Source organism: Aricia agestis, chromosome 6, assembly GCF_905147365.1.
Source record: "Aricia agestis chromosome 6, ilAriAges1.1, whole genome shotgun sequence".
Classification (NCBI taxonomy): domain Eukaryota; kingdom Metazoa; phylum Arthropoda; class Insecta; order Lepidoptera; family Lycaenidae; genus Aricia; species Aricia agestis.
In genome coordinates, this window is record NC_056411.1 from 7,738,789 (window position 1) to 7,762,147 (window position 23,359).

The 23,359-nt window shown below is 36.3% G+C and overlaps 1 protein-coding gene across 1 annotated transcript; it reads right to left on the bottom strand.

The window, feature by feature from the left end:
• Positions 1 to 8,654: 8,654 nt before the first annotated feature.
• Positions 8,655 to 17,702, bottom strand: LOC121727935. Its single transcript, XM_042115999.1, has 3 exons — positions 17,656 to 17,702; positions 13,624 to 13,743; positions 8,655 to 9,248 (listed from the first exon to the last, which is right to left on the bottom strand). Exons 1-3 carry the CDS (start codon positions 17,674 to 17,676, stop codon positions 8,748 to 8,750), a joined length of 642 nt encoding a protein of 213 aa, XP_041971933.1. The 5' UTR covers positions 17,677 to 17,702; the 3' UTR covers positions 8,655 to 8,747.
• Between the last annotated feature and the right edge of the window lie 5,657 nt (positions 17,703 to 23,359).

The window sequence follows — 23,359 nt, forward strand, 5'->3', positions numbered from 1 at the left end:
AAAAGAGGTCGTAGTGATTTTGACTGCCTTTGCCCTCGTAGCGTCTAAACTGTACTGCCGGGATAGCACGGCCACCAATAGAAATGCGAAAGTATAGACCAACTGTGGAGATAAACTTAAGCTGAAGTTCCGATCTTTTTTCGTTCCGAAAAATTCAATTAAAATGCCACTTTATGACAGACTATAGTCCTACAAATTCAAATAAAATCCTACTTTATGACGTAATATATTATAGTCTATCATAAAGTGGCATTTTAATTGGATTTTTGTCGGTCGCGATTGGCCGTGGTAAAGATCGGAACGGACCTTAAGTTCATGTCTACAGTTTGTCCATACTTTCGCATTTCTAGTGATGGCCGTGCTAGCCCGGCTGGTAGGAAACACAAATTAATAAATATTTACTTAAATATACTTTAAGATTGAATTTAGACCTTTTTTATGCTATTGGTATGAAATATGAAAATAAACAGAAATAAATAATATATTAAACATTATATTCATACATTTTAATATGTACATAGTCGTTTAACGTGAAAATATTTACATTTCCATCAGCTATCCATTATTTAATAATTTCCTAGACACGTCCCGTCGTCGCTCGACAGAAAATTCATTTGTATGATAATCAAAATGTGTTGCCAGATGCGACAAATTTACCGCATTTTCAGTAAATTCTGATGGGAAAACTACACCACTTTAGTTTTGTGTAAATTGCGATATATTTTATTTATAACTTTATTAATGGAACTACTACTATAACTTCACATGTTTTTAACAGACAAATACTATGTTCTGTTCTGGAGAATATAACACACCCTAAAATTGGGAGATTCAATTAGGGCTACTGTTTTGTTCAATGTGCCACAATTCACAAATCCATACTCATGTTGAAAAAGCGTATCTTTCTGTTACAACTTTACACTTTAGTCACCAAGCCGATTTTCTTACTTATAATCTTAAGCCCAGAAAATAGAAAATTTTCAAACCAAAAAATGGATGGTTCTCTTATGATAAAAAAGTTTAGCGTAATGAAGTTGCAGGCAACATTGAGTATTACTTACCTACAAATCTACGGCTACGCAACCGCGTGGACGTAGCGCGTAGCACTGCGAATTGCATATTATTTTACTTGTTGGAACGAAGTTCCTTATCGCGCGTTCTGCGTAAATCTGAAGGCTAGACAGAACGATATTTGACCTTGATTTTACCTCGACACTTTTTTATTAGTACCTGCATGTTAGGGGCAGAGGGCGTTAATAGTAAGTATTCCTGTGAGTCAATTAGATGGCGTTCTTTTTAAAAAAACAGCAACGCGTTGTTAGTACTTCTGGGCGTCAATATAAGGCGTCAATAGATGGCGTTTTTAAATATTTTTTTTGAGTGTATACTGTATAATAATATATATACAGGTTTTTTGAACATAAGAAATAACTTCGTTCCATTAAAGTGTCCCTTGACACCTCTCAAGTTTTTTTTTGTTTGAACAAGTTTTTTTTTCATCGCTGGTAATTTGTGCCCCGCACCTAAGATCAACAGGCCAAGCTACTTTCCCAGCGTGTGCGTGCACCAGAACAGGTACAATTTCCCTCGCCCTCACCCCTTTTTATAAAGTTGGAGGCTCCAGGGCGAATTGATATCACTCCATTTGAGATAGCGCCATATTTATCGCGCAGAGTTCGGCTTTTTAGATTACAGCAATAATTTAGCCAAGCCAGTAGCCAACAGCTAATTACGTAGATTTACTGCGACTTTCATAAATTACCAGCGAAATTGTTTTAAACATAAATAACGTAATAATTTTATAACATTGATTTATGTTTCTTTCCTCACTTCCAAAAACTCAAATTGTAAATTTAAGTTACGAAGTTAACAAGAAAACAATTTAAGTACTACTTTCTTAGAGCTTATTTATTATCTAGAATGTATAATTATATATTTGAAAAGTCTTCGTTCCTGCAATTTCTTTGAGCCTAAACTAGAAAGCCCTGAATTTCTCCGGAACAATAACTACCCTGTTCTTGTTCGGCTTTCAATGCATCTTCATAAATCATACCCATCAAAATCTGATAAGAGATAACAGAGTAAGAGGCAGACAGATAAACACTACTACTTTTATAATACTAGTATGGATTAAAGTTGCTTAGTACTATAATATCCAAATACTCAAACATTGGTATGGTCTGCACTGGGTCTACGCAATACACATTGAAAAGGTCTTGCTCTACGTAGCGCCTGTGCTACGCCATTATTATAATTTATACGGTTCAGAAAAATAACTGGATATTTGAGACAACTTCTTATCTTATCCTCTAATATAATATAATTATTATTTTGACGACCTCTGTGGCTCAGTGGTGAGCGCGTTGGTAGCTCAAGCCGGGGGTCGCGGGTTCGAATCCTGCCGATGGAACAAAAATTTTTTAAAGTTCCTGGCTCATGGATGTGTATTAAATATGTGATTATAATAAAAATGTTAAATATATGTATAGTATAAAAAGTATTAAATATATTTCCGTTGTCTGGTACCCGTAACACAAGTCCTTCAGGTACTTACCTCGGGGCCAGACTGACGTGGTGTGAATCGTCCATAGATATTATATTCTTATTATTAATTATCTGTATATATAAAACTCAAAGGTGACTGACTGACATGGTGATCTATTAACGCACAGCCAAAACCACTGGACGGATCGGGCTGAAATTTGGCATATAGGTAGATGTTATGACGTAGGCATCCGCTAAGAAAGGATTTTGATCAATTCTACCCCCAAAGGGTCAAAATAGGGGATGAAAAATTGTATATAATAATATGTACTTGCTAACGCGAGCGAAGCCGCGGGCAAAAGCTCGTAATATTATATTTGTGTTAAAGGTGGGAAGGTGTTAAAAATAAATGTCTCCTCGAAAGAAAATGCCTACATATATAATAAGAATGGGTGATTCTCTACCAAAAGCTAACTCGATCGTAGGTTAGTAATGTTTTGTACATTTTTTTAATAATATGATTTTCTTTCATTTTTTTATGATTTAACCTATTTACGTAAGCATAAGCTTCATTTGGGCATAGATCCATTTGAGTGGAAGTGACGACAGGGCCCTAAAACCTACCTTTAAAAACATGTCCTTTGTTCTAGAAACGCATAAATTTTCAATTACAATATAAGTCTGTATTTTTTTATAATAATATTAAACTCTATGTTTATTTCAATTTTCTTTCCGAAAATTTTCGTCAAAAAACAAGATGTGACTCGAAATTCAATATAACTTTTAATTAAAATATAGATTGGCAGGATATTGGTAGGAAATAAGATACGTGACTGACCAAGGGCAGGCCGAGGCTCTATACATTGTAGATTCACCACACGTCTGTAATAAGCGGGATAAACATCGTTGGTTGAAGTATGGTGAACGGTGACGCATCTGCATACAAATTCCAAGTATAATGATTCCGTGTCCATGATTTTTAATAACCGTGGACTTAATTTTATGCGTGCGTATAAAAAGAGCCACGGAGGTGTCAACCGAACGCATAGAAGATTATAACATAAAAATGGCTATAAAAGACAGGAACGATAAAGTCCTAAGCCACATGGCGGGTAGATTCGACACCCTCTTTCATCTCTTTAACACCGAGATATATATATATATATATATATATATATATATATATATATATATATATATATATACAGGGTGTAACAAAAACAAGTGATAATACTTTAGGGTGTGTACGTGTTCCTTGTAGAGAGTTTACTGTGAAAGTAGCAGCTCTGAAAGACGAAAATTTTTTTTCACTTTTGTATGGGCAAGGGCCCGAGCGTCACGAGTTTCCCCATACAAAAGTGAAAAAAAAATTTCGTCTTTCAGAGCTGCTACTTTTACAGTGAACTCTCTACAAGGAACATGTACACACCCTAAAGTATTATCACTTGTTTTTGTTACACCCTGTATATATATATATATATATATATATATATATATATATATATATATATATATATATATATATATATATATATATATATATATCTGGGTGTTAAAGAGATGAAAGAGGGTGTCGAATCTACCCGCCATGTGGCTTAGGACTTTATCGTTCCTGTCTTTTATAGCCATTTTTATGTTATAATCTTCTATGCGTTCGGTTGACACCTCCGTGGCTCTTTTTATACTTATTTATATAACTTGTTTTTGTTACACCCTGTATATATATATATATATAATATAGAGAATCAATATATATACAGGGTGTAACAAAAATAAGTGATAATACTTTAGGGTGTGTACATATTCCTTGTAGAGAGTTCACTGTGAAAGTAGCAGCGCTGAAAGACCAAAAATTTTTTTCACTTTTGTATGGGCAAGGGCCCGAGCGTCACGAGTGACCACCTTCTCCTATACAACATTTAAATAACTAACAAAACCGATTTTTTCGAATCTGAATTTGGATTCAAAATTTTTAATTTCAAAGTAATTGTCACACTAATTTGGTTTCATCACAATTTAAGTGCCTACTTTTGTGGTATATTATGTTAAAAAAAAAAGAGTAAGATCATGTTCATTTCCATCGTTTATGGATAGAAAAAGATTCAAGACAAGGTAAGTTCTCTGCACGTATGAAAGTTAGTACTCACACATTGAGTACTCGCTTGACAAATTACTTTGGAACTAGTACCGATAAAGTTTACGTTTCTAATTTAACTTAATGTAATTTCTATAAGTGATTGAATATCGATTGATAAAAACCTTTTTAGGGTTCCGTACCTCAAAAGGAAAAAACGGAACCCTTATAGGATCACTTTGTTGTCCGTCTGTCCGTCTGTCAAGACCCTTTTTCTCAGGAACGCGTGGAGGTATGAAGCTGAAATTTATATCAATTACTCAGGTCTACTGTCCCTTGAAGCTGTGAAAAAATCAAACTTCTAAGCCAACGCAATCAAAAGATACAGCCGTTTATGCCGCAAATTTTCGACACTTGCAAGGGAATCAAAACCTACAGGGTGCTTCCCGTGAACTCAGAATCTTGAAATTTGGTACGAAGCAACGTCTTATAGCATAGATAAAGGAAAAATTACGAAAACCATAAATTTTTAGTTACATCACATAATATATTTTTTTTTAATAATTTTAAACTTACTACCCATTTCCTCATAAACGCGTAGAGGTATTAAATTGAAATTCATACCAAATACTCAGGTCTATAATACCTTTAAGCTGTCGGAACCCTCGGTGCGCGAGTCCGACTCGCACTTGGCCGGTTTTTATTTTCACACTACTTCATTTACCTTCTTGTGATCTATAAGTATAATTATTATTATCTTATATTTGCTAAATATATAATCAATTTTTTAATTCAATAGAAGAATTATAAAATAAATACATTTAACTGTTTACTGGAAACATCTGTTAATTGGACGAGTTTCATGCTTATTGGCTGTGACATCGAAAGACACTCATGTGTTCAAGGATTTTTCGTTTCAGCAGATATCTTTAAAGTCGTTATAAATAATATTGGTATGTAAGTATGTAACCGAATTCGCACTCAACATTAACTATTAGACATGTGAAAGTGTGTTTGTCAGTCTGTTAAACCCTTGGACCATATTGATGAAATTTGGTATGCAAATACATAATGGGATAATTTGGCTTGGAAAAATTTTTTGGTACTCGCGATAACCGACAATAATTGGAGTTACGGATGCCATTTTGTTTACAGTAAGGGATACTAAAAAGTAACCTTATTTTAAAACTAAATGACTAGTAAAAAACGTTTACTTAAGAATAAGTAATTAGTAAAAGTACTTATTATAATAAAAATCTTTGTGCTTATAGTTCATAAAGAAATGTAATTTTTTCTTGTCCTTCAATTCACTGGCAGTGTGGTGTCAGTGTTCTCTTGTTGGCCGGGAATTCAGGCTAAGCGCATATTATATGACGAGAACTATCAAGAAAGCACTAAAGACTGCTTACCAGTTCCAGATGAAGTTAAAACTTGTTACTTTTAAATAAGTAGTTGGCAAATTTTTAAAATAGAAAAAAGAAACACATTATAAAAATGTAACATTACAGCTAGCTGGGCCATTCCTTTGTGCTCTCTATTTCATACGTCATCTTTTATTTTACAACGGAGTATCCACAATTCATATCAGCCCCGGATTTATAAATAGGCCGCTATAGGCCACGGCCTAGGGGCGGCAGCGTTCTAGTCCCATTGAGGCCCACGACAATAAACATACGATACGATCAAAATCTATCGTTCTTTCGATCCTTGGCAAAAAGATTAGCTTATCACACCTGACAATATGTCTTCGACTGTACAAGAAGCGTCGCGTGCCTACGCGGGGCCCTGTATAAAAAAATTTTGAAGGCCCTTAAGAAATTTAAAAACTTGTTACGAAAAAAATCGCAAAGGCTGTTAATCTCACGCACGCATGGTAACAAAGGAATTGTTTTTTTAACTTTGTCGTTTGTGAATTTAAAAAATGAACATTAGGAATTTTTTTATTAATTTTTGTATACGCACTTTGAGGGCCCCCAGGGCCGGGGTCCCGTATAATTGATACGGCAGATACGGCGGTAGCTACGCCCCTGTACCTACGTAGCCATACCATAGCGATGATATCTGTGATACGTTTATAGAGTATCAATTGTATTGTTCCTTCGTTAGAAGGCTCAGTTTCGAGTCCGATTGGATAGCGTCTAACGGCTTCTGACATCCTTATAGTCCTAAGGAAATACTATGTGCAATCTAAAGCCTCTGAAATAACCATTTGGGACACTGCGATCCTAGTATCAATTCCAGCGTAAAATGTTGTGTAGGTTCCTGACGTTCTGTGCTCTAGTGTCTTTGATCATCTTCATCATCTTAGGCTGTATATACAGTCGATCCTTCAAGAGATTCCGTCGGTGTTGTGGTGATGAGATTGAAAACGACCAAGCACTCTTTGAGAGTTTCGGTGATAACTTCCTCATGGAACGTCTAGTGAGTGTCCAGGATAACGAGACTGTGGTGGAAACTGATATAGAAACTACGACAGAATATGTTAACGTCCACGACTTGTACTTGAGAAAAAATGTGTGATCTAGGAATTGCTAAATAGAAAGGAAATATGACTGTGAAAATCTTTTACTTTGGTCTCGATGTATGTATTCAAAACAAAAACGAAGGTATATTAATGTGTAAAAATCTTAATATATGATCTTTGGCCTGAGTGCAATGATATTCTATGTTACTAATTGTCTGAGTGTATTTGTATTTATCTTTTCAAAGATTAGTAAGAAAATGTTTAAATTGCTCATTTAAAATTACTTTGAAACAGTATATTATAATAATACAAAGCATCTTTATTACTCAAAATTCGATATCAGTAAATTGTTAAAGATGAAATAAAATTTATGGCTCGTTTGTTTTTTTTTTTTCTTGTGTAGGGAATTTATAAAAACGTCATTTTATTCCCTAAAAAAATTTAATATTTAAATTGAGAGTACACACACTAAGAAAAAATATATCCTCTACTAAAAGAAAACGTTACATAGTGAAATAAGATTTATAAGGCTATATTATAATATGATATACTTAATAATATTATGTACAATGTTCTGTTTGTGTCTATCAAGTGAATTTTGTAACTTATCATCTTCTTATATATAAAAATGGATTTCCAAATGTGTTAGTCGCGCTAAAACTCGAAAACGGCTGAACGGATTGGGCTGATTTTAGTCTTAAAATATTCGTAGAAGTCCAGGAAACAACCAGGCAAAGTAATAAATTCGTCCATGGTAATGGTTTAATATTAAACAAAACAATAGTAACAAGAACAACTTTTATAACACTTAAAAATAATCAACAATAACATATTTACAACTCACACACACACACTACTGGCAAATTTACAAACAGACAGAAAAACAGTACCTAGCACCTCAGAAATAAAGACAAACTTTTAATTTTTTTGTAAAATGATTCTTAATGCTATGTAATATGGCCAAGTCTTAGTAAACGATGCTACACGTAACGATATATCGTTGCCGTCGTCGTATGTAAATAAAACGGATAGAATTTACCATCGAAGTGTAAAATATACCTGTAATTAGAAATATTGCAGTTTGACGATGACACCTACTGCTTTAATGTCATTAACCTTTAATTTAATGAAGAGTTTGACAGATAATGTATGGGGCTTATGTGAAAATTTTTCTTTTAATTACATTTTAGTAATTAATGTTCGTATCTGAGTGCGACAATTAGAGACTATTCGCATAAATTAATATAGTGACTGATCTGCGCGAATATACTGGGATTTATACGTGGGAGAGCCATGCTTCGGCACGAATGGGCCGGCTCGACCGGATAAATACCACGTTCTCACAGAAAACCGGCGTGAAACAGCGCTTGCACTGTGTTTCGCCGAGTGAGTGAGTTTACCGGAGGCCCAATCCCCTAACCCCTACCCTATTCCCTCAACTATTCCCTTCCCTTCCCTTCCCTACCCTCCCCTATTACCCTATTCCCTCTTAAAAGGCCGGCAACGCACTTGCAGCTCTTCTGATGCTGCGAGTGTCCATGGGCGACGGAAGTTGCTTTCCATCAGGTGACCCGTTTGCTCGTTTGCCCCCTTATTTCATTAAAAAAAAAAAAAAAAAAAATACTGACCAATATTATCTCATGTTACATTCAACCCCAACAAATACCAATTAATTCCCTGTCTTAAATGGCTACGATATCCTTACGTGTAAAGACATTCGTCGAATCAACGAATCTTGTGCGAGCCCTTTTTGGTGTGGATGATTGTTTCGTATACGGGCACTTTGAAAGGTATGGGTTTTTCCACTGGTACTATGACGTGCTTCACCACCTCGAAAGGAACCTCCTTGATTTTGGGTACGTGCACCGTTTTCTCCACGGGGTAGGGGACAGATTTTTCAACGGGGATCGAAACCTCCTTAATAATGGGGATCACCACAGCCTTAGGTACCGGTACCTGAATTGGGACGGGGTGAGGTACAGGAATGAGCACGGGCTGGTGGATTTTGAACTCTACATTCTTGTGAATAGGGACCACTATTTCCTTGTAGTGTTTAATCGGCTCCGGGTTCTCTTCTTCGACGTGCTGGTGGACGGGGTAGGAGTGGGGTTGGGGGTGGCTCCCGAAGTTGTGGTCGTAGCTGTGGTCCTCGTCGCCGTGATCCTGGTGGTCTTGGTGGTCTTGGCCCCCAAAGTCGTAGCCGCCGGAGTAATCGCTGGGTTGGAACTGAAAGAAAGCGGAACAGTTATATAATTACATCATTAAAATGAGTTATAGGCTAGACTTTGATAAGACTTATTTTAAACTTAATACTAATCACCTGACAAAATATCATGAAGAATAAATTAATGTAAAACATCCATATAATCCACACTACGCCGAGAGCTATGCTTCGGCACGAATGGGCCGGCTCGACCGGAGAAATACCACGTCCTCACAGAAAACCGGCGTGAAACAGCGCTTGCGCTGTGTTTCGCCGAGTGAGTGAGTTTACCGGAGGCCCAATCCCCTACCCTATTCCCTTCCATACCCTCCCCTATTCCCTTCCCTTCCCTTCCCTACCCTCTCATATTTCCCTATTCCCTTTTAAAATCCGGCAACGCACCTGCAGCTCTTCTGATGCTGCGAGTGTCTATGGGCGACGGAAGTTGCTTTCCATCAGGTGACCCATTTGCTCGTTTGCCCCCTTATATCATTAAAAAAAAAAAAGAGACTGGTAAGTTCTCTAAATTAAGCCAAGTTCTATAAAGTAAACCTGTTTATAAATTATATGTAAAGAACAATGCGCATAATATTAAGTTAAATAAATACAAGTAATATTATTAGTTTTAATTATAATCATATAAAAACAAAAACCCTATTCAAATTAACATTCCAAACAATATTCTCCGAATAAAATAAAACAGCTCTTTGTTAAACATTTCTCCGCAAATTAATTAATAAAATGCGCTGCCGTAGATAGCTAACCACTTCTTTCTATGGCCAAGAACAAATCCAACTTTATTATTAGTTCACGGAATTATATTATTATACTTATTTCCGAGAAAAGTTATATTGAAATTCGAGCTACGAGTATTTAAAAAAACTTTTTTCATTTGATTGACTAAATTATTATCAATGACTTTAAATATGTACGCGGGTAGAACCCGTAGAAGTGAAATTCATTGCGAATATTCTTTTTGCGTTTTATGTCATTATTGCGTATTTTTAGGGTTCCGTACCTCAAAAGGAAAAAACGGAACCCTTATAGGATCACTTTGTTGTCCGTCTGTCCGTCCGTCCGTCTGTCAAGACCCTTTTTCTCAGGAACGCGTGGAGGTATGAAGCTGAAATTTATATCAATTACTCAGGTCTACTGTCCCTTGAAGCTGTGAAAAAATCAAACTTCTAAGCCAACGCAATCAAAAGATACAGCCGTTTATGCCGCAAATTTTCGACACTTGCAAGGGAATCAAAACCTACAGGGTGCTTCCCGTGAACTCAGAATCTTGAAATTTGGTACGAAGCAACGTCTTATAGCATAGATAAAGGAAAAATTACGAAAACCATAAATTTTTAGTTACATCACATAATATATTTTTTTTTAATAATTTTAAACTTACTACCCATTTCCTCATAAACGCGTAGAGGTATTAAATTGAAATTCATACCAAATACTCAGGTCTATAATACCTTTAAGCTGTAACAAAATCAAACTTCTATGTCAACGCAATCAAAAGAAACAGCAATTTAAGCTGCATATTTTGAAACTCGCAAGTACTCGCAAGGGAATCAAAACCTAAAGGGTACTTCCAGTCGACCTAGAATCTTGAAATTTGGCATGAAGCAACGTTTTATAGCACACATAAAGGAAAAATTCCGAAAACCTTAAATTTTGTTATGAATTTCATTTTGCAATAAAAATACCATAGTTATGACTCGATTGTCGTAATGAACGAACTTTGTAAACCTTGCAGGTTTGTACGGAACCCTCGGTGCGCGAGTCCGACTCGCACTTGGCCGGTTTTTTTTAATGTTCCCAAGAGCTTCTGGAATCTGGACTCTCTAATATTTTAATTATGTGGGTCATAAAATTACTATGAACGCACTGTTTTTCTTCATATTTTAAGTCAATAATATGTACAGCTTACACGTTTTAGAAAACGATTAAGTAGGCACCATAAGTTACATTTCGATCTGGTTTAAAAACATTAAGTATAAATTATAATAATAATTTATACTTAATGTCCTTGCGCGATACTAAAAGTAGGCGAAAACGAAATAAATACTTTTACCTTAGACCCAATTTCACCAACCTCTGTTTGTTAAATCCTAACAAGGCATTACTTAACGGACCTTAGAAAATTAAACAGACTGTCAAAATACTTATGTCCCACAGTAAAAATTTAACAGCGGATTGGTAAATGCAATGTTAAGTGAACAACGAGTGAACAACTATCAATTCGTTCATTCTTGTTATAAGGCGACGAAATTGCAAGATTACAAGTACAAGATTAATACGACATGTTTGCTGCAATGTGTCTCTTTCTTCCTTATTAGTATAATAGTAGATAATGCGACCAAATTAAAATATCACTGATCGCATACATTTGTTATGCTATAATAGTTCTTCTTAATTTACCAGGTTAATAATTGTTATCTGTCAAAGCTGAAAACATGAATCATAATACAAACTTTTATTTACATATTTCGGTTTGGTAATTTTGATACAAGTTAGTATATTTGCAATGTCAAGGAAAATCCGAAGGCTGAATTTTTGATACAGTGAAAATAAATAATTATTCATAACTATGAAAATAATTAATAATAAGGACGTAGCGCAAATATGGCGGAAAGACTCAAAAGTCAAAACAGATTATTTTATTGATATTGCTTATCTTTGAAAGTTGTTATTTTGACTCATATAACAGCCTGTTAAATATTTAACGGACCTCCACAGCAGGAATTAAATTTAACACCGTGTTAGGTGATTTAACATGACATTAGGGCCTGGTGGAACGCTCGATAGCTCTAACAGGCCATTAACTGATTTAACAAGCCATTATTTATTTAACATTGCTTGATGAAACTGGGTCCTAGTCTTTAGAATAAGGAAACAGACCGACAGAAACATTCACATTTTTTAATATTAGTGCGGATGAAAACAGGATGAAAATAGATTAGGTATACGTATTTAACGTAAGCTGTCTTGATTTCACAATAGAAACAGTTTAACCTCACACATATTTCTATAAAAGTACTTAAAAATTCTCGTTCACTACAAGTAAGTTATTAAAACTGATTCACAAAGGAACCTTTTGTATTTCGGATTATCAAAAACCTATTCAAAAGAATACGTAACTCAGATTGGAATTGGTTCAAAGATTGAAAATAAAAAAATGATTTTCAATCTCTTCGAGCAAATGCGGCTGTAGATATAATATCCGCATATCTGGGCCGTAGTTTCAAATTAAGATCGGTAATATTTTTTCATTTGAATAGACATTTGCCGCCATTGTCGATTGTTAATCTCGCAATAGAGAGGGTTTTGTTCTTGGCGCCAACCGTTGCTAAAGATATTTAGATTTCAAAGATCTTTTATTATTTTAAAACTGGTAAATATAATCTATCTGACAATTACTTTAATAAAAGACGAACCGTCTTGATATTCTCTTGATATGTGTATGTATATTAATACACTTTCGGAGTTTTGGCCAATCAGTTCCAAAATGAATATCAAACCTCGACCTCCGTAGAGTCAAGCTTCGGACCACAAAGCCCCAGAGGCAAAAATGTTATGTCCTAAGACCACAAATCGACACAAGCAGGAATACGAACAAGAGATACAAAAGTTAAACATTGTACCGCCGCGCGACGGCTCGCCGCATCAAATAAAAAGAAAAAAGCCTAGTCGAAAGTAATTCTGTCGTGTCCGAACGCGGAACTAGAATGTCGTAATTCCTATTGCAATTGCAGGTGACATAATATTGGACAATGGAGAAATAGGGCAGTGTAATAGGCAAATAGTCTTCTATTTATAATATTCGATCTAGATAACAGTGTAGAGTTAAAAGGTGTTAGGTGCAGCAAAGCCAAAAAAAAAGGTTGATTGCGGCAGTGTATACTTAATTTTTGTTGTATTATATTGTAATAACTATTAATGGAAAAGTTTTAATATATTATTATTAATAACTTATAAGCTGTGAATAGATTTGTTAAATTAGCGAAAATGCTCTACATAATTTACGTAGTTGAATAAAAGTTTAAATTATACTTAACTAATTATGTTTATATTTAATAACTTTTTTGGATAGTGTAGTCGGGATGAAGTTTTGTTTGCTTGTGTCGCACCAGCATTAAAACTACTATTCCTACCAAATTAGTTGAAATTTGCCACATAATATAGTCGACTACGAAAAAGGTGCAATTTTCCCGGAAGTAATTTGTCCTTGTACCATCGATCAGCAGATCTACGTAATTTTGTCGGGTTCCGTCAATTAAATATTACTCGTAATTTGTCGGCTGGGTTTGACATAACGCGACCAAATTATGTAGGTCCGCCATCTGCTTTAGAATCAACTTCTTTGATGGTACAAAGGCGTGAAACATCCTGGTCGAGTACCTGCTGATCCTGTTGTTGCTGCTGGAAGTAGACTGCTGGGAGCTTCATGTTCTGGAAGTTCTGGACGAAGGGAGACCACTGCTGGTTCGCCGCCACCGCTAGCAGTACTGCGCTGAGTGTCTGAAAATTACCATGAATATTATAATTTCACTTTAGAATTTCATTTAGATTATTAGAATTTCCCAAGTAAAGTACCTATATCTAGATTATAAACATTATTAGATTTAGAAATTCTAATAAGAATAAAATATTTTAGGTACAAATCTATGAATAGAGCAAGATTATTCAGTTATTCATTTTCAGGGTACATTTTAGTGTGCACCCAAAACGCTTATCCAAGCATCCAGATTCGTTCAACTGTAATAATCCTAAGATATTTTTGGCATCCTTCGTCACGTTTATCCATTTTAAATAGAGAATCTATTCAATGGAGCTTCTAAAATAGAATTTCTATACATTTTATCTTATAACCGACCGGTAAATCCTCCAGACTGTTTCAGCAAAGAGTTCTGTGTGTAAAAAGGTTATAAAGTGAAAGAACCGGTCAGAAGCGAGTCGGATCGGGTCACGAAATGTTCTGCATCTTTAAAAATTTTGTCACGTTTGTTAGGAGATCGACTTTATTTATTTCTTAGGTGACGTGTTTTAAGCAGTGGATTTTGACGCAAAGTTCATGGGTTTGATTTCCGCATTGGAAAATGTATGTTTTCAAGTTTGGTTACGACTACGCAGCCTGATCGCCTAAGGGCGTGATCAGACGTGCGCGTGTTCTTATACTACTTATATAGCGTATGGGAAAACACGCGCGCAGCACTCGCTGAACCCGCGCAGAGCCTGCACGCGTGTTCTCCCATACGCTAAAGTACAACCCGCGCAGAACACGCGCACGTCTGATCGCGCCCTAAAGATTGATTTATATGCGCCCGCCCGCGCGGTTTGGTGGCTACAACGCGAGATTTCAAGTGTATGTAGCGATTTATAGCTGCGCGGTCGAGCTGTCTTATTCATATAAAGTTACTTGTCTATAATTAGCAGCAAGTCCACGCGTTTGCGCCGCCGCCTATTGATCCAGCTTGATTGTCTGGCATGCAAAGCAAGGCAAATTTTTAGCCTATATTTTTTGCTCTGTATAGGTACGAAACTCTTCGTGCGCGAGTCCGACTCGCACTTGGCTTTAAAACAGCGCTTGCAGCGACATGGCGACTTCTTCCGACGCTCGGGAAATACGATCGTTGCCGAAAAATTACGAAATTTTCTATGCGTATTATCACTTTGAGACACAGTAATGGATATAGTCTTTGAGAGCACTGTACTTAATTATTGTAATTAAATAAATTTGACATAAGCCGCATAGATTGTCTGTCAAACTCTTCATTAAATTGTAGTTCAATCATCAATAAATGTATCTGAGTGCGTGGTAAGATAGAATTAGATAGAGATATACAGGTATTTGTTTACCTATCGTGTAAGGAACCCTGAAAGTTTAACGTGAGGTTTGTAAACGGACGTTTAACGGCCGACAACACATCAATGGCGTCTAATTAAGGTCAGAGAAATAGGTGAGGGTTTAAGAACTTTATACGCTCGTTCCCAATGAAATTACTTTTTAAACACGTCGTCGTTTTTACTATATCCCCCGCACTAAGAATAACGTAGCGTATAACTATTTATGTTGCGCTGTCTTTATGTCTGTCACATGACTTTCCCAGTGTGCCAGATCAAAGCAAGCCTTGTATTATAGATTTTTCATTACAGTTTTATCAGTAAGTTGATTACAGTTTACAGAAGATTTACAAATCTCCTAAAATTTCTCTGTTCTCTTCTAAAAGTTCTGAATTGAATGATTAAGTTTAAGACATTAAATTTTTATCCTGGAAAAATATACGGCGACATATAAATATTAGGTACACACACAATGTCTACTATCAGAGAAATTCCTTCATATAGGCACTAGGCAGACAGCTGGCCTACTTAATTTGGTAGGTTTCTATCACACCCAGCCAGCCGATTACAAGTAACATCGACTTGATATTTCCCGACCAAATAACGTAGGTGCGCTATATACCTGTGATTTGGGAACCAATTTCTCTAAAGGTACTGCTACGTAACATGACATGTCACTTAACAGGGACAGCGCAGGGAATATGGAGCAATAAACAAATATTTAATGCCTAGTCCTCGAACTACGTGCTGTATGTAGAGCAAGGAAAACGTAAACTGTAGAGGATATCTCTTTTCTAATATCTTTAGTAAGAGATCTCTAGAAGCTGTAATTTTATAAAATTATAATTAATATAGATCGAGGTATTTATACCTTCATAATAACATTTAGTTATTCGTAACGAAATCTAGATCGTAAATCTAGTAATGATTCGTGAGACTGATAAGTGATAGTTATTTTCGCGCTCGTGTTAATTTCATCTCGGTAACTCTTTTGGTAGGTCATTAAATCCGAACATACTTCTGTAGATTCTATTAAAAAGTAGACAAACGAACAACAAACATCATTTTCACCGGCGCAGTCTATAATTCTTTATATCTCACAACAAAAGGAACAAAATATTGCAAAGAAAGCAGCAATGAGCACAGAAATGTTACGTAGCAAGGTAAATGCACTCTTTATATAAATTAATATGTTCATATGCGCTAAACAAGCAGCTTGAAATGAATTACAAATAAGAGCTAGTTAAGTAGATGTCGCAAGGGAAGAAAATACGAGGCGTAATCCCACATAAAACCTCCTTTGAGGAACGTTTTACTTTTTTAACGCAGAAAGGTACGTAATAGGTACGTTCCACATTTGAATGTAGAGAAATACGAAACAGTCCGCGATATAAAAATTACGACACTAATTTTTCTTTGAAGTAAAATTAACTATTCCTTAAGATAATCTATATAGTGTGTGACAAAAATAAGTGATAATACTTTAGGGTGTGTACGTGTTCCTTGTAGAGAGTTCACTGTGAAAGTAGCAGCGCTGAAAGACCAATTTTTTTTTGCACTTTTGTAAGGGCAGGAAGCCTAGCGCCACGAGTTTCCCCATACAAAAATGAAAAAAAAATTTGGTCTTTCAGCGCTGCTACTTTCACAGTAAACTCTCTCTACAAGGAACAAGTACACATCCTATAGTATTATCACTTATTTTTGCTACACCCTGTAGACAAAAGTAACATAATGAATTATGAACAACGTATAGTTGATCTTTAACAATTGTACAACGCTTTTCCGAAACTAACACACTTACTTGACATGTGCCACCTAAAATAATCCTACACGTTTCCATTACTTATGGTAGGTCTCCATCCTCCAAAAAATTCTTTAGCAGATCACAAAAATTTTCTTTTTGTTGAGTATGTAAAGCTGGTTGCATTAAGTAAATAATAACCGTAATTTAATGGAGCATGAAGGTAAATACTTGTAGCGTTTTCAGTGTAAGCGGTGTGTGCGTAAAGTTTTGGGACGTGTGTTTACATTTGATATTGTTAAAGCTTTTTACAGTTGGCTTGTCCCGTATGCTCCATGCATGCTGTAGTGGACTTGTTTATTTATACTGGAATTAAATGCACGAGTTATTGCGGACGTTTTTAATTCGAAACGACTCAGTCACAACTCACAAGTCAAAACGGCCTTTACGTTTCTTTTGAGTGGCCCCGTTTGTTCAGTAAATGCTGAGTATACACTATACAGCCAATTTAAAAAGTATGCTCCTTTAGAGACGTATAGAGTATGTAAGCAACTTTTCAATATTCCTGCGCTTTTATTTTCACAATACGTCGCTTTTAAAATATATTCTATGTCATTTCAAATATCGAGTCTTTTTTTATTAATAATATGGCAACATTGCATAATTCTTCAAACGTAAATTTAAAAAATACCCACAAAGTTGTTCACGTTTTAACAAAATGTAGAGTTAATAAGCATTTAACGAAACCACATATAAAATTAAATCCGGCACACACTTTGTTGAATATCATATAATAAATAATTAATGTATCGATAAGTCGATTAATTACAATAAATTGGTACACTCACATATGCCTGAAGTGCGAACATTTTAAAGTGCGGAACTTAACGCCTGTGTTCGAACTGCGATGACACAACTGCAGCGCTCCATTATATAGAAAAGTGACGGGTTCTGATTTTTAACGCATTCTATTTGACTTATTTTTCAAGTAACTTTTATTAGTGTTGCCAGCAGGAAGGCGTTTCCCCTTTGAAAGCAACAAATCTGAGCGTGGCTACAATCCGTACTAATCCATGTCCATACTTCCATTACTAATATTATATTACTAATATTATTACTAGATGAAACCCGCAAGTTCTTCGTTGCGCCATAATTCTTTTATCGCGCAATATATAACCGTTCATTTTGCGGGATAAAAACTATCCTATGTAGTATGTCTTTTCAAGGGACTCAAAATATCTCCATGCCAAATTTCAGCAAAATCGGTTCAGCGGTTAGAGCGTGAAGAGGTAACAGACAGACAGACGGACAGACAGACAGACACACTTTCGCATTTGTAACATTAGTATGGATGTGATAGTGTGTCTCTCCGTCTGTCAGACTGTTCCTCTTCACGCCCAAACCACTGGACCGATTTTTCTGAAATTTGGTCCCTGAACAGGACATATAGGATACTTTTCGTATAGGGTATTCGGCGTAAACGCACGCATTTTTTTTCTCGAAAGCTTATAAAATTGATATAGGTGTAATACTGCATACGCCTTCTATTCCATGATTAAGCACTCTACATATTTCACCGTATGTAAAATATGTAGAGTTGAGGAGCATTTTGGTTCCCGTTAATCCATAATTAGCAGTGGCGGATTTACAAATTTGCCGCCTGTGGGCTATTCAATTTTTGCCGCCCCTATAACTGACCTTTGAAATTCAATACGTTAGTTTAGTCTATAATCATATTCCAATTCCCACCAAAAACATTTTTTGAAAATTTTTAAGATCTTTTTCACAGGGTAAACCATATATTGTGGTCGTCTCGGCAATATTTTACAAGAAATGTTTTTGGTAGGATTTTTTATTTCTGTAAGATATAAAAAATGGGGCTAAATTCGCCGCCCCTCTAAATCTGCCGCCCTAGGCTCCAGCCTACTTAGCCTATTGGTAAATCCGCCACTGATAATCAGTATTTCTATAACACACGAATTTTGACGCAACGGAGATGCGGGCGATATCTAGTATTATAATAATGTCAGTTACTTCATTAATAGAGCTCCATGTGAAACCACTCAATTTGTTTTCCAGTCTCTTCCAATTCCAATTTCCAAAGTTCGAATTTCTCTATTTAAATAATTTAGTCAGAGACTGTAAAATCAGAACACTATGTTTACTCAATTTTTTAAGCATCCTATTTCCGTATGAAATCGATAGAAAAGTCTCAAACAAGTTGCAATCGGGAAATTAGTAGGCACCAGTAGGTAGGGTTACCTGCCTCCTAGAGCACGCATGCTGGAACTTCAAAAGCTAATTGGCTGCCTTGAATCGCAACTTTTATGCGATCTTTTTTCTTCTTTATTATTTTCGTTCGAAATTGCAAGCAATGTCATATTACTTTTGCAATGAGGTTTTTATAAATAAATAGTAATCCATATCCATAATGCCATACTAATATTATAAATGCGAAAGTGTGTCTGTCTGGCTGTTTGTTACCTCTTCACGCCCAAACCACTGAACCAATTTTGCTGAAATTAGGCATGGTGATACTTTGAGTCCCGGGAAAGGACATATAATACTTTGTATTATATGTCCTTTCCCGATAACGTAATTTTGGCGCAACGAAGTTGCGGGCGTCATCTAGTCCATACTAAGATTATAAATGTGAAAGTGTATCTGTCTGTCTGTCTGTCTGTTACCTCTTCACGCCCAAACCTCTCAACCAATTTTGCTGAAATTTGGTATGGAGATACTATGAGTCCTGGGAAAGGACATAGGATACTTTTTATCCAGGAAAAATGTACGGTTCTAATTTTGGTGCAACGGAGTTGCGGGCCTTATCTACTAGAATCCAAATCAGTCTTTCCCAAAGTGGGCGATAACGCCCCCTTGTGGGCGCTCAAGGTCTAAAGGAGGGGTTCCCAAACTTATTTTGTCTGCAGCCCACTTTGAGAACAAATTATGTTCTAGCGCCCCCATTTTTTAAATTTAAAATGCATCTAAATGAAATGAAATTACAAATCACCCCCCATGCCTCTACAGAACGCCCCCATTTTTTACTGGGTTCCACATCGCCCCCTTTAGACCTACAGTGTGGCGCCCACAAGGGTCGTTATCGCCCACTTTGGGAAAGGCTGGTCTAAATGGGGGCGGTGTGGATCCCAGAAAAAAAGGGGCGTTATGTAGAGGCTTGGGGGGGTGATTTATTTCATCTGGATTTTAAATTGAAGCAATGGGAGCACTAAGACATAAGTTGTTCTCAAAGTGGGCAGCAGTCAAAATAAGTTTGGGAACCCCTGATCTATATGGATCATTGCATGAGTCATAAAATATGGTTTCGTACTTAACTTATAATAACCATAATAATATATAAGGTGAATATTATCTACAATATAAGGAATTTATAGCCCAGAAAATGTGTAAGTGTAGGCACCTAATGAAGCCGGCTCATGTAATTCCGTACCTAGTCTGATTGGAAATAGATACCTTTGAAACGTGGGAGAGCCATGCTTCGGCACGAATGGGCCGGCTCGACCGGAGAAATACCACATTCTTACAGAAAACCAGCGTGAAACAGCGCTTGCGCTGTGTTTCGCCGAGTGAGTGTGTTTATCGGAGGCCCAATCCCCTACCCTATTCGCTTCCCTACCCGCCCCTATTCCGTTCCCTTCCCATTCCTACCCTCCCCTATTGTCCTATTCTTTATTAAAAGGCCGGCAATGCACCTGCAGCTCTTCTGATGCTGGAAGTGTCCATGGGCGACGGAAATTGCTTTCCATCAGGTGACAAACCTTTTGTGCTCCACTGAAAGTGTCATGCTAGGTTTCTTAGTATTAAAACCTTATCACTCAAGGTACTATTATAATATAATAGTGCGCCTAAGGGAGCATACCCATACTACGTGACCTACTTTTTAAGAAATTTTCTTTTAACGACTTTTTCTGTAGACCTTTTGAATGTGTACAATACTTGGTACATTATTTTGATAAATCTCGTAGGGTTCAGCCTGCGTTTGAAAAAAATGTAATTATATACGACATCACATTAGAAACCCCAACAGTAATTCTCCACAATTGGAATGTTATTATACTTATAAACCTTCCTCTTTAATCACTCTATCTATTAAAGAAAACCGCATCAATATCCGTTGTGTAGTTTTAAAGATTAAAGAGAACAAAGGGACATGAGGGAAAAAAACTTTGTTTTATAATATGTAGTGATAATCTAAAATTACAATAGAACAATCAGAGAAATTAATTTCTAGGCAGATGGCGGACCTAAGTAATTTGGTCGCGTTTAAAGTTAAACCCAAACGACAGATCACAATTAACATTGAATTGACATGATCCGACTACATGACGTTGGTCTGTCAACCACCTAGGAATCAATTTCCTCGATGGTACCTACTAGCTATTTTAGTCACGACTGTAGTTCAAATTGTAATCGAACACCAAATATAGTAAATAATAAATATATGATCACCAAGCTTGACAGCTCCACCAATTCTTCAAAATGCCTGATAAGTGACAACTGTGCCTGTTTTTTTTTAATGGCTGTTTGCCTACGAATAATAAAAACTAAGGAATCGTAACTCCCATACTATTACCGTTTTGAATTTGGTTCCTTTTGATCTGTCATGTAACGACAGCCTAGTACCACTCAAGGTCACCTAAATATTGCAAATGTGTACCTAAGGTACACTTCTGACGTATTGTAGAGCATGTTTTTTGACGGGGTTACTTTTCCTTAGTTTTTATTATTCGTAGCTGTTTGCTATAAATAACCATAATAAATGCAAGTGTCAAGTATTAAATGGCGAAAAAAAAATATTTTCGTATGACGTTTCTCTCGGTGAAATTGACTACGTGACAAAACTCTAGACCCCCTCCCCCCCCTCTCGTGACCAAGCGTAGTACTTTGAAGCCCCCCCCCCCCCTTCCCCCCCCTAAATGGGTCACGTAGTATGGGTATGCTCCCTAACTATAGTTCCTTGGTATAGTTATATAATAGTACCTAATAAGTAGTAACTGTATGAATTTGAAGACAGAGGCAAGAGTGTCCAAATAATATTATTAAAAGATGTTGGTAATTACAATTTTGTGCTGGCATCACAAAACAAATGGCTCACTCGTACAGTGTACAAGACCTTTCCTTTTTAATCTCGATCGACCAACATAAATTGAAACGCGCGTTCATACAATTCACTTGGCCGCAGAGATCTTTATCTGGATATACTGGTTGATACATTAATAGAACCAAAAATGTATATTTATCTACGTAACGCATCTTTTGTTTTAACAATTGTTAGTATCTTATATCGATTTGGTTCCGTGAGATGATGTAAGTGCATTAAACTATTTCCCATAGCCGCGAATTTATGTAACAGACATTGTAATTTGTGATGCAAATGGTCAAGAATTTTAACGTAACGTTTTCTACCTTTTTTATTGGTGAAACGCTGTATGCGTGCCCCGAGTTGGGGATGTACCCAAGGGCGGATCCAGCTTTGGCGCCAGGGGGGGGTCACATGGTGGTGGTCAAGACACAAGAACTTATAATTTAATTTTGATTATAATAGATACAAGTATATTTAAATGACAAAAACAATTTTTATTTTACGTCTCAAATAAAATCGAACACTAATAAAACACAACTTTTCGTGCACTTACACCTGATGATGATTTATTTCGAAACCGGTCGTGTAATTTGTTAAAAGTTGTAATAATATCTTAATATAGTGGAAAAAGTGCACGAAAAGTTGTGTTTTATTAGTGTTCAATATGAATTTCCACCAAGAACCGATAGTACAATCAATAACATATATCAAATAAAATCTATAAAAAATATATAAAATCAGTATGTTTAACAATTTTACTTAGTGGTTCACCTAGGACCTGGACCCAGTCCAGGGGGGGTCATGAACCCCATGACCCCCCCCTTGGATCCGCCCTTGGATGTACCTCACTTCTGAAGCAACCCGACTACTGACTCACTAAAGCCACCTACGGTTTGCGGGGTTTGCCATCAGCCGTTGAACTGAGTGTACCTAACAATTTAACGTTTCCTACGGTAATGTACTTTCAGAGAAGTTGATTCCTATGTAAATCGGGGACCTAAGTAGTTTGGTTGCGTTACGTCAAACCCAGCTGACAGATCACAATTATTAAAACCTATGGAAACAAGAGAACTCAAACAAATGAGTTTTCTAATCTTCTCAGTTACTCGGTACTCCAGATGGTTTGTAGATTTGATTAAATACTCTACGTTTGCGATCGTGCTATTTTGAGATAGATAAGAGTTTAGACTGTAGACTACTACTAAGGACATACGGACAACATTATGACGACCTCTGTGGCTCAGTGGTAAAAGTGTAGACGCTCAAGCTGGAGGTTGCGGCTTTGAATCCCGCAAAGGGAAACAAAAAATTGGAAATGGATTCCGTTTTGTTCCGTTGTCTGGAATCCGTAACATAAATTCCTGGAGAACTTAACACGAGTCCTGACTGACATGGTATGGAAGCGTTGCTCATTATTATTTACTAATAAGTAATAACTTATAAGGGTG

Excerpts from the sequence above, each read along its gene's own strand:
- LOC121727935 (XM_042115999.1), bottom strand. The coding sequence starts at position 17,676 with ATGTTCGCACTTCAGGCATAT. Across the intron at positions 13,744-17,655 it reads TGTTCGCACTTCAGGCATAT|ACACTCAGCGCAGTACTGCT; the intron begins GTGAGTGTACCA and ends GGTAATTTTCAG. Across the intron at positions 9,249-13,623 it reads AGCAACAACAGGATCAGCAG|TTCCAACCCAGCGATTACTC; the intron begins GTACTCGACCAG and ends GCTTTCTTTCAG.